General features: G+C 44.7%; 1 protein-coding gene across 9 annotated transcripts in view; it reads left to right on the top strand.

The window, feature by feature from the left end:
• The first annotated feature begins 422 nt into the window (after positions 1-422).
• LOC124002494 (membrane-associated guanylate kinase, WW and PDZ domain-containing protein 1-like) overlaps positions 423-12,826 on the top strand; it is a 222,279-nt gene continuing 209,875 nt past the window's right edge. For 7 of the 9 annotated variants that reach the window (XM_046309922.1, XM_046309920.1, XM_046309919.1 and 4 more), the window contains exon 1: positions 424-1,225. In XM_046309922.1, the coding sequence (XP_046165878.1) occupies positions 928-1,225 (298 nt within the window). In that variant the 5' untranslated portion in view covers positions 424-927. Of the gene's footprint in view, positions 1,226-12,826 lie in introns of all 9 variants that reach the window. The other 2 variants (XM_046309918.1, XM_046309923.1) reach the window with 1 other exon arrangement.

Below are 12,826 nucleotides of genomic sequence, written 5' to 3'. Positions count from 1 at the left end.
CCCTGCCCAGTCATGTGAAATCCATAGATTAGGGCCTAATAAATATATTTCAATTGACTGATTTCCTTATTTGAACTGTAACTTAGTAAAAATTTTGAAATTGTTGCATGTTGCGTTTACAGTTTTGTTCAGTATATAAAGAATTGGCCAAATAATGTATTTCTATACAAATGTACATGTTAAAAATAAATACATGTATTTATTATATATGTCACGCATCAAAAATACATTTAAAAATGCATAAATTATACATTACTTGGCCAAATTGTTCTATTTAAAATACTGTATATCCTAAAATGCATCCACGATATATGTTTTAAATTTAGTTTTTTTGTTGAGGAGCATTAGGACCTTGTAATAGGTGAAGCCATTAGGCTTTCCCTCTGGACTCCGGAGGGAAACAGGACGCATGCGCTCATTTTACTATCAGCACATCCCGATCGCTACTGCACGCAGTGGGACGAAATGTAACAAAACACACGACAACGTTGTACCTGTTTAAAGGAGCCGTTGTGGTGCCACCAACCAAATCACCTATTATTCAAAGTAAAGCCTTCATCGCTTTGATCTTGAACGGGAAATATTTAAAGTGGTTTCATAAAAAAGGAACTGAGAAAGGATTTGACAAGTGGAGACTATACGTTTGTGGCAGCGTTTACTCGGCAAAGATGTTAACAAGATGAGAAAAACAATACCTGTAAATTAAGACCAGCTGCTCAAGACGTCAATAGAAGTGGTTCATCAGACGAGAATGGCTTGATTTTGTTAGTGTGAACAATGAGCAGTTTTTGACAGCAGCACTCATGCTTCAGGGAAAGAAAAAGAAAGTTTGCTGCGTCTGATTTTGATATTACATTCCGAGACTCGTTTTGTTGTCTATATTGTTATTAGTCGGCAAGACCACCTGTTTGGTTTGGCATATTCACCATGGCCAAAGTGATCCAAAAGAAGAATCACTGGACCACCAAAGTTAACGAGTGCGCGGTTCTCAAAGACGCTCCGGGTGACTTGAATGTACCATTGCTGGGCGGTGCAGAGAACGGAGAGTTCGCCTTCATCGGACAAGTTAACGAGGATATCGTTATTTACAAAAATGGAAAATTAACGGAGGGGGAGTTGATATTGGAAGTAGAGAACCTATCGATCTCTGGATTGCCTCTGTATGATGTACAGACAGTGATAAATAATTGCAAGGGTCCCGTCAGATTGAAAACAGTCAGACAAGGTAAGAGATGACACAGAAGCAGCAGCGTCTATAGCTCTTCATTCATCCATATGACGTGATGTATTAAAGTGGATGAGGCACACACAGGTTATCCAATAATTATGTTCTGATTCATTTACAACTTTTCAGAATCCCATTTAAAGTTTTAGTTCTGTCAGATGTACATCCTCATAAAATGTATGACCCTGTTGTCCCCACCCACGAATGGACATGTATCATTGCTGCAGTTGTAAATGTGTATATATTATTGTTATTTTTTACTGTACCCTGCCTGTGATTACATCTGCAATACCAGCAGACAAACAGCAGCTCTGGCCAGTGGGAACCATTCATGGTCAACTTGACTCGGCCTGGCCATATAGTTTGACACTAAGCCAGTGTGACCGGAACCCAGTGTGTCTTGCAGGCTTGTAGGGATGCTCAGAGCCACAGAGATGGAGTGTTACTCTGGGATCTGACTGATTTCAAAAGTTTGTCCAAAGAGAGAAAAAAATCACAGAAAGAGAAATATATTTTTTTTTAGCAAAACTATACTTTTTTTACACTTCTACTTGCTTTATACATCCTGAGCACATATGCCTACTTTGTTGGCACTGATGGGAAACCTGTACATTAGCATGGCAGTTCCATACCTCAAAATCCCAATTCAACACATGGTTCTAGTTATGGTGAGTCTCCTCTGTCTAGTCGGAAGACTGACAATCCTACCCATGTCCATAAATTACTTGAGACAATTAAGAATCTGGCCAATCAGCCCCCACTACAGTCCCAGTGCTCCACCTGGCCCATTTCCAGTTCCTGTCTGGAGGTGGGGAGGAACGGAGGGATGCCATGGCGATACACTCACATGACCATATTCTGTTTCATGTTTTAATAATTTACGTTGTCTGGGAATGTTTCTCCCTAATCAGGCTTAATTGGGAAAATATTTTGGGCAAAGGGCCATCTAACCCATATTCAGTTGGTTCAAGGCGTCTGTCATTTTCACACAGTTTACAGAATGGAAAAGCAAAAGACTGTTGATTAGGCTATTGTCCATCACGGCGTGAAGGTTTCTGCATCATCGCTCGAGTTCAGGGGACAGGTCGGGCATAGCATGTTTGAGTGCTGATTGAGGCATTTTAATAACAACCAACAGTTTCTGTGTGCTATTGTTGTGGGAGGGATTACAGTACACACGCATGACACTGAGCTGCCACTGTGTACTACATACCATTATGTGGCCATGCTGCTGTATTGACACAGTCAACTTGATTATGTAATTGGTCAAAGTTTCGAAAACCATTCCCACACTCTATACCGTGTATATTTTACAGGTCTCCCGCTCTATATCACAAAGAGAGACATGTCTTTGATTGACATTTCCTATGTAATAATTTGTCTGAGGCTGTGAGGTATCTAGTCTGAACAATAAACTGTATTTGAGGGAAATAGGTTGCAGATTAGATTATTATCATTATGTCCAAGGTTATGATAAAAATAACAGTTGTATGTGTAGGTGGCTCTACTCTGGTCTACATATGACAGTTATCAACATTTCCTCTACACCCCCCCCCACTTCCCATGAACACATACACACACACACACACACACAGGCTACCATGGGGGTGGATTAGTGTGCCAAGGCTCCCAGAGTGAATGCATGCATGTGTTATTGAGCATGTCCTTGTGTGTGTTTGCTGTATGATCAGTGTGTGGCGCTCCATGGGGCTTGGGCTGGGCAGACCAGGAAAACCTGACCATGCAGCATGAAAAATGGGGTCAGGGGTCAGGGAGGAGGTATCTAGTGTCTGGATCATGTCAGAGCACAGTACAGTGCAGGGTAACTCCATGTGATGCTGTTTAATCACTACACCAGGCTGGCTGACCCAGTCTCAGATACCCAGACTTAGCTTGCTTGCAGTCAGTCAGTCAGTCAGTCAGTCAGTCAGTCAGTCAGTCAGTCAGTCAGTCAGTCAGTCAGTCAGTCAGTCAGTCAGTCAGTCAGTCAGTCAGTCAGTCAGTCAGTCAGTCAGTCAGTCAGTCAGTCAGTCAGTCAGTCAGTCAGTCAGTCAGTCAGTCAGTCAGTCAGTCAGTCAGTCAGTCAGTCAGTCAGTCAGTCAGTCAGTCAGTCAGTCAGTCAGTCAGTCAGTCAGTCAGTCAGTCAGTCAGTCAGTCAGTCAGTCAGTCAGTCAGTCAGTCAGTCAGTCAGTCAGTCAGTCAGTCAGTCAGTCAGTCAGTCAGTCAGTCAGTCAGTCAGTCAGTCAGTCAGTCAGTCAGTCAGTCAGTCAGTCAGTCAGTCAGTCAGTCAGTCAGTCAGTCAGTCAGTCAGTCAGTCAGTCAGTCAGTCAGTCAGTCAGTCAGTCAGTCAGTCAGTCAGTCAGTCAGTCAGTCAGTCAGTCAGTCAGTCAGTCAGTCAGTCAGTCAGTCAGTCAGTCAGTCAGTCAGTCAGTCAGTCAGTCAGTCAGTCAGTCAGTCAGTCAGTCAGTCAGTCAGTCAGTCAGTCAGTCAGTCAGTGGGCTATACAGCCTGTGGTCAGTCAGAAGGAAAGGCAAAGCTACACTCAGTTAATTTACATTTACATTCAAGCTGTTTAAGCTTCATCAACATGATGTGTGGCTCGCCTGATGAACGATGCAGGCTCAGCAGATTTGAACTCAGTTGTAAATCCAGAAGGCAGGAGTTTTCCTTTTTTTTAACAATGTGAGTATAGCTAGCTGTTCCTGTGGTTTCAATTTATAGCAGTGAATTAACTGTAGGTGTAGGTGGAGAATGTGTCTCTTTGTCTTTGCATGTGGAAGCGTTTAGTAGTGGTGTGAATGGTCCGTGAAATGGTTTTGTCGAGGGATGGGTATCATTAAGATTTTAATGGTTTTTCTACTCTTACTGATACTGCTTATCAGTCTGGTACTTACGGTATTCTTATTGATTCTTTTTGTTATTTTTTACGAAAGAAAATGAAACAAATTAAGAACAGAATTAACATTGCTTTATTTTCTGAAATGTCAAATAAATATACAATTATTTACAGCAATGTTTTGAACAAATCACTATTATAGACTATAATGTTGTGGTGATGATAATGTAAAAGAAATGAAGTAAACAATATTTTCCTGCAAAAGTAAATACAGTGGTATAGAGCAAAACAGGTGGGGCATGCAGGTAGGCTGCAGAAGACAATACAGTGGTATAGAACACAGGTGGGGCATGCAGGTAGGCTGCAGAAGACAATACAGTGGTATAGAACACAGGTGGGGCATGCAGGTAGGCTGCAGAAGACAATACAGTGGTATAGAGCAAAACAGGTGGGGCATGCAGGTAGGCTGCAGAAGACAATACAGTGGTATAGAGCAACATGGTGGGGCATGCAGGTAGGCTGTAGAAGACAATACAGTGGTATAGAGCAAAACGGGTGGGGCATGCAGGTAGGCTGCAGAAGACAATACAGTGGTATAGAACAACACAGGTGGGGCATGCAGGTAGGTTTTAGAAGACAATACAGTGGTATAGAACAACACAGGTGGGGCATGCAGGTAGGCTGCAGAAGACAATACAGTTGTATAGAGAAACACAGGTGGGGCATGCAGGTAGGCTGCAGAAGACAATACAGTGGTATAGAACAACACAGGTGGGGCATGCAGGTAGGCTGCAGAAGACAATACAGTGGTATAGAGCAACATGGTGGGGCATGCAGGTAGGCTGTAGAAGACAATACAGTGGTATAGAACAATACAGGTGGTGCATGCAGGTAGGCTGCAGAAGACAATACAGTTGTATAGAGAAACACAGGTGGGGCATGCAGGTAGGCTGCAGAAGACAATACAGTTGTATAGAGAAACACAGGTGGGGCATGCAGGTAGGCTGCAGAAGACAATACAGTGGTATAGAACAACACAGGTGGGGCATGCAGGTAGGCTGCAGAAGACAATACAGTTGTATAGAGAAACACAGGTGGGGCATGCAGGTAGGCTGCAGAAGACAATACAGTGGTATAGAACAATACAGGTGGGGCATGCAGGTAGGCTGCAGAAGACAATACAGTGGTATAGAACAACACAGGTGGGGCATGCAGGTAGGCTGCAGAAGACAATACAGTGGTATAGAGCAAAACAGGTGGGGCATGCAGGTAGGCTGCAGAAGACAATACAGTGGTATAGAACAACACAGGTGGGGCATGCAGGTAGGCTGCAGAAGACAATACAGTGGTATAGAACAACACAGGTGGGGCATGCAGGTAGGCTGCAGAAGACAATACAGTGGTATAGAACAATACAGGTGGGGCATGCAGGTAGGCTGCAGAAGACAATACAGTGGTATAGAACAACACAGGTGGGGCATGCAGGTAGGCTGCAGAAGACAATACAGTTGTATAGAAAAACACAGGTGGGGCATGCAGGTAGGCTGCAGAAGACAATACAGTGGTATAGAACAACACAGGTGGGGCATGCAGGTAGGCTGCAGAAGACAATACAGTGGTATAGAGCAAAACAGGTGGGGCATGCAGGTAGGCTGCAGAAGACAATACAGTGGTATAGAGAAAAACAAGTGGGGCATGCAGGTAGGCTGCAGAAGACAATACAGTGGTATAGAGCAACATGGTGGGGCATGCAGGTAGGCTGTAGAAGACAATACAGTGGTATAGAGCAAAACAGGTGGGGCATGCAGGTAGGCTGCAGAAGACAATACAGTGGTATAGAACAACACAGGTGGGGCATGCAGGTAGGCTGCAGAAGACAATACAGTGGTATAGAGCAACATGGTGGGGCATGCAGGTAGGCTGTAGAAGACAATACAGTGGTATAGAACAACACAGGTGGGGCATGCAGGTAGGCTGCAGAAGACAATACAGTTGTATAGAGAAACACAGGTGGGGCATGCAGGTAGGCTGCAGAAGACAATACAGTGGTATAGAACAACACAGGTGGGGCATGCAGGTAGGCTGCAGAAGACAATACAGTGGTATAGAACAACACAGGTGGGGCATGCAGGTAGGCTGCAGAAGACAATACAGTGGTATAGAACAACACAGGTGGGGCATGCAGGTAGGCTGCAGAAGACAATACAGTGGTATAGAACAACACAGGTGGGGCATGCAGGTAGGCTGAAGAAGACAATACAGTGGTATAGAACAACACAGGTGGGGCATGCAGGTAGGCTGCAGAAGACAATACAGTTGTATAGAGAAACACAGGTGGGGCATGCAGGTAGGCTGCAGAAGACAATACAGTGGTATAGAACAACACAGGTGGGGCATGCAGGTAGGCTGCAGAAGACAATACAGTGGTATAGAACAACACAGGTGGGGCATGCAGTTAGGCTGCAGAAGACAATACAGTGGTATAGAGCAACATGGTGGGGCATGCAGGTAGGCTGCAGAAGACAATACAGTGGTATAGAACAACACAGGTGGTGCATGCAGGTAGGCTGCAGTAGACAATACAGTGGTATAGATCAACACAGGTGGGGCATGCAGGTAGGCTGCAGAAGACAATACAGTGGTATAGAACAACACAGGTGGGGCATGCAGGTAGGCTGCAGAAGACAATACAGTGGTATAGAACAACACAGGTGGGGCATGCAGGTAGGCTGCAGAAGACAATACAGTGGTATAGAACAACATGGTAGGGCGTGCAAGTAGGCTGCAGAAGACAATACAGTGGTATAGAGCAACATGGTGGGGCATGCAGGTAGGCTGCAGAAGACAATACAGTGGTATAGAACAACACAGTTGGGGCATGCAGGTAGGCTGCAGAAGACTACAGTGGTATAGAACAACACAGGTGGGGCATGCAGGTAGGCTGCAGAAGACAATACAGTGGTATAGAGCAACATGGTGGGGCATGCAGGTAGGCTGTAGAAGACAATACAGTGGTATAGAACAACACAGGTGGGGCATGCAGGTAGGATGCAGAAGGACTAACAGTTCTTAGCAGTTCTTCTGGAGAAAGATCAACATTTTTATTTTACCTTTATTTTAACTAGGCGTGTCAGTGAAGAACAAATTCTTATTTTCAAGGACAGCCTAGGAACAAATTCTTATTTTCAGAGACTGCCTAGGAACAGTGGGTTAACTGCCTTGTTCAGGGGCAGAACAACAGAGTTTTACCTTGTCAGCTCAGGGATTCGATCTTGCAACCTTTCGGTTACAAGTCCAGCGCCCTAAACACTAGGTTACCTGCAACTCCGGCATATTTGCCTTCTCTGGCAGAAGTCGGGACTTCTCCTGGCTTATTGTGTTCCCTGCAGTCGAAAATACCCTCTCGCTAGGGGTGGAGGAGGCTTGAGCACAGAGGTAGCTTGTTGCAATGTTTGCGAGAAGTGGTAGAGTAGTTCTCTTCTCCCACCACCACATCAAAGGATCTTCAGCCATGGAGATGGGAGGCCTTTGTAGAGCTACACCTCTAGGTCAACACGCTCGCTGATGGTGAGGGACGAGGTGTCCTGTTGGATGGTCAACCTCAACTCCCTGTCCTCATCTGAGAACAGCTCCTCCAAGGCGCTCCTCCAAGGCACTCCTCGTTTTATTCTCCTTCTCCTTCAGACTCCTCCTCCTGTGTCTGATGCCCTGTGTCTGTCTGCTCCGGCTCTCCTGACAACCCTGGTGTTGCTCCCGTCACATTGGCCTCAACAGTTGCCTTCCTCAGTCTGTCCCAGGTAGCGTCACTCGGCCTCCCTTTAAATCTGGGGTCCATTGCTGTGGCCTCATGCAGGAAGGCTTGAATGTCCTCATCCCGATATCAAATCAAATCAAATCAAATCAAATTTATTTATATAGCCCTTCGTACATCAGCTGATATCTCAAAGTGCTGTACAGAAACCCAGCCTAAAACCCCAAACAGCAAACAATGCAGGTGTAAAAGCACGATAGCGCTCAGAGAGGTTCTCCCACACCTCTCTTTGATGGTTGCCACAAATGTTGTATCTTCATGCTTCATAGTGAAGTGATCTTCCAGTTTGTGGAGGATGGGTATCATCTGTCCACAGGGGGCATTCTTTTCACATGACACATACAGTGTGGATGTATAGAGGATTCTCATGAGCTGGACAAACTCCTCAGCCTTATGGAAGTCCTCAACCTTCAGACGGTCCAGGTTGCTTTTTGCAGTCGTGGGTCCAAGGCTGCTGGTTGGATGGCTGGATACTGCTCCATCAATCTCTCCATCATTAGATAGAGTTCCATCAGGTCCTGACATCAAGGATGAGTGAGGGCTGCGGAAGGCCTGAAACGAACAACAAACAACATACATTTAATTACCGCAAACTTGAATATTGAATTCAATTGTTAAATATGGGAATTTAAAAATAATACTTTAATAGATTGAATTGGCTTCTTACCAAGGAGCTGCTGCTTTTCCTTCAAGACTGTTTTGGACATCGAGGATCTCTTGAACCACACGACCGCTGCTCTGATTCGGGCTGCCCATTTATCAATGAAAGTCATTTTGTAGATTTTATGCGCTGCCAGATACAATGTGTGTGCAAAGCATCCTATTTTTAGGATGTGTAGTCACTTGATGGCAACGTCCATATTGCCAGCATTATCAACAGTCACAGCTACAATCTTGCTCGACTCCATCTCAAACTCTTTCAGAATGTCTGAGATCTCCTCTGCCACTACTTTGCCAGTTTGTGATTTGTACACTGTCCTGGTGTGGAAGACCTTCTGTTTTACACTGCCCTGGTGTGGAAGACCTTCTGTTTTACACTGTCCTGGTGTGGAAGACCTTCTGTTTTACACTGTCCTGGTGTGGAAGACCTTCTGTTTTACACTGCCCTGGCTTGTGTACTGCACTGTAACCATGAGATAGTGGTCCTGACAGAGGCTGGTCCACCCATCTGATGTGATGGCCAGCTTTGGCACGTCCTTCAGCTCAGTGATCACATTGGCCTTTTCTACACCATACCAGGTAGGAATGAATGTGTCACTGAGATAACTTCTAGAGGAAGGGGTATATTTGGGGTTGAGTGCCTTGCTCATCTCCCTACAGTAAAAAAGAAAGAAAATTCAACACATGAAAACTGTCATTATTGAATTATTGTGTTGGTGTGTATTATATTGTGGAGTGATGGGACAAACATACAACCCTTTTATACTACTATATCCTAAAAATAAATACAACTCTATATATACTGACAGACTGTTACCTAAAGCCCTTGGACTTCACAGTTGCGAAGGGGTGTATGTCTTTCACTATGACCTTGGTCACGGCTAGGTGGCACTCATTCACCCTCTCCTCAGTCATCCTCCCACTAGCTGCCAGCGTGAAGGGGCTTTGGGCTGGTCTTTGGCTTGGACCAGCGTTATTAGATGGAGGAGTGGGTTGGTTCATTGTAGTTGCAACTTTAATGAAAATTGTGCAAAATCTTTAAATGGGTGATTGAATTTCTGAACGCACCCACAGCTATACAATCAGCTGGCTAATGGTTCCTTTTGTTAATGGAACCCATGAACCCATGTTCTCATAGTTAGCTCTGTGTGTGGGCTCCAGGCTGCTAGTATACATACCTAATGGGGATTGGGCAACGAGAGAGAAACTACGAGCTAGGCAGTCGAAAACTGCATTTCTCTGCCTGTACATGATGCACTTTCCATAGATGTTTGGACAGATTACTCAGGTTCCCTCCCTTACAAACAAAAGTCTTGTTGCACTTGTGGCAACAAACATTGTCAGCATCAACTCTGTCAAGTGTAACCACACTTTTGAATGTTTAGGTCTCTTCACCATCGTCACTAATTAAGAGCTGTGTGTGCGTGCAAGAGACACAGGCTCTGCGCGAAAGAGATCTCTCTTCTGGATTGGGAACTGCGAAAAACATAGACGAATATTTTCATCTTATTGCAAATTAGAAACGGTTGGTGAGATAAAATGTGCAAGATCACGTTTATGTAGCAATAATAAATAGGAAATGTATTTTCTTAATTTCTCCAGTACCGAAAGCCGGACCGATAACGTCGGAGCTTATCGATACTACTGTCTTTCATAATTTAGCCCCAGGGCCAGTTTAAAACCGGGTTTCAGTACCCATCCCTACTGTTGTCTCTACAAATGTACAATCAACCCTCATTAATCCACTAAAGGGGAACACACTCTTTATCCTGTCTCTCTCAAGTTGCCGGTTGTCCTTTTCTCCTACTGATTAGCTCAACTGGAGCCTCTAATGTTGAATGTGAATGGCTACCCTGGAGGTTGTCCTCCTTACACATCCTGGCTGTCAGACTGAGAGAAGGGCTTGTTTATTAGCCCTATAGATGTCAGTGGGCTCCGGCCCTGGCCCTGTGGTTCTCAAGGCGCTGAGGAGGTTCCATTTCTCCAGGTATGGCTGGCCTTGGCGGAATGCAGAAATGTCAATGACCAGGGCCAAGGAGTGTATTCAGCATTCAGCTCAGACCTGTATTCGGCTCAGTTCCTGTATGATTCATTGTGGGTGTATGAGTGTAGGCCTATAACAAAGTGTGACATAGTCAACATATACTTGGGTTTCAATGGCGATTGTTCTCAATTAATCAATGATCCAGGTTAGTTACCAAGGAAGTGGGAAAACAGTGAATGGGCTCTCAGTGATGCTCCAGACTCTTTCTGCCTGAGTGATGGAACATATTGTGAATGGGCTCTCAGTTGTGTTCCAGACTCTTTCTGCCTGCCTGGATGGAAAGTATTGTGAAAGGGCTCTCAGTTGTGCTCCAGACTCTTTCTGCCTGCCTGGATGGAAAGTATTGTGAATGGGCTCTCAGTTGTGCTTCAGACTCTTTCTGCCTGCCTGGATGAAAAGTATTGTGAATGGGCTCTCAGTTGTGCTCCAGACTCTTTCTGCCTGCCTGGATGGAAAGTATTGTGAATGGGCTCTCAGTTGTGCTCCAGACTCTTTCTGCCTGCCTGGATGGAAAGTATTGTGAATGGGCTCTCAGTTGTGCTCCAGACTCTTTCTGCCTGCCTGGATGGAAAGTATTGTGAATGGGCTCTCAGCGGTGCTCCAGACTCTTTCTGCCTGCCTGGATGGAAAGTATTGTGCCCTTGAGAACCATTTAGATCCATTCTAATTCTGAACACATGATGTTGAGTACTCCCGTCAACAGCCTCTTCGTCACCATGGTCATTCCTCAAGGAGGATACAGACGGTGGCATTCCTCCAATCCTCATCCCATTTCCTCTTTATTTCCTGTCTGAAGAGTAAGTCACACACGTCTTGTTGAGCGGCTGAGATGTAGATTTTGAGCTCTGAGATATTATTCCCAGTTCTTCTTCTTAGCTTCTCTTCTCTTTACCATATCCCAACCATAGGATCACTTGACAAATATACTCATAAGGCCTCTGCTTATTCTCACATTGTCAATGTGCCTGTCACATCAGCATAATCCTATATCTGGAAGGTATTTCACAGTCAGTCGTTTGCAGTTCCACATTGTATATGGCGTCTAATAGCTGAGGAGTTTGGGTGTGAGCTTACTGTGAAGCCTTTGACCTCTATGGTAGATTTGATTTAATCTGTCCACTGAGCAGCGACATAAGAAGGGACTTGTATTCCACAGTCATTCTACAATCGCACACAATGTTCGTCAGACAGTTCATTTGACCAAACAAAGTTGTGTTCTTCACATCCAACGCATGCAGAAATCTGATAATGTTCATGCCTAGAGCCGAGCGGAGAAGAGGGTGACGCATGCTGACATGGTAAAGACCTCTTGTCAGTTCTGCTTTTGTTTACGCTTATGAGATGCAGCAACAGCATCTCGCCAACAGGCATACTGTTACCAGGAAGTCAACTGATATGAGCTGAGGTAGATTTTCTAGTCTTGTCTAGAGAACGATATCCAGACGTTATTGGCCTTGTGTAGTCTATTGGCTATTGGGCCTTCTCTCTACATAGCAAAGCTGCTCCTATGCCAGCCGTCACTCATAACATGATGCTTAGATATTAGATAGGAGCTAATAGCCAATGTAGCTAGCTGGTGTAATAGCCGATGTAGCTAGCTGGTGTAATAGCCGATGTAGCTAGCTGGTGTAATAGCCGATGTAGCTAGCTGGTGTAATAGCCGATGTAGCTAGCTGGTGTAATAGCCGATGTAGCTAGCTGGTGTAATAGCCGATGTAGCTAGCTGGTGTAAAAGCCGATGTAGCTAGCTGGTGTAATAGCCGATGTAGCTAGCTGGTGTTGTTTTTTTGAACATGCACCATTTTCGGCAACAAGCCATCTGACTTGCAGTGTGAACTATTTACTGGTGTGCTGATCTGACCAGCCACAATTGTATCTGTAAATTGACAATTGATCGTTGGATTAGATGACTGTCGTAATAGGGAAAGAAGGAAGTGTTTCAAAATGCCTAAATTAAGGTTGGCAATAGGTAAAGCTACCTAAGAATCTTCCTGCAAGTTTATGGACCGAGAAATCTGTAGATGCGTGTGTGCGTTCTCACTTCTCAAACTATGGGCAGATTTGAGTCATTCAGACAATGTGCATGATAGTTTCATATTTTTTCCTACCCTCGCTCTCCTTGTTAGATATTATACACATTTATGGCTTGGTAGCACATGTCACCAACATTGAGCTAGTTCTCATAGTAGCAGTAAACAGCTCCAAGTGATATGAGCGATGCAGAGAGATGTGAAAGGGAGCGGAGTTACA

The sequence above is a fragment of the Oncorhynchus gorbuscha genome, linkage group LG18 (assembly GCF_021184085.1).
Source record: "Oncorhynchus gorbuscha isolate QuinsamMale2020 ecotype Even-year linkage group LG18, OgorEven_v1.0, whole genome shotgun sequence".
Taxonomy (NCBI): Eukaryota; Metazoa; Chordata; class Actinopteri; order Salmoniformes; family Salmonidae; genus Oncorhynchus; species Oncorhynchus gorbuscha.
Note: the sequence above shows the minus strand (reverse complement) of the source record. Positions and strands in the feature narration are given on the sequence as shown.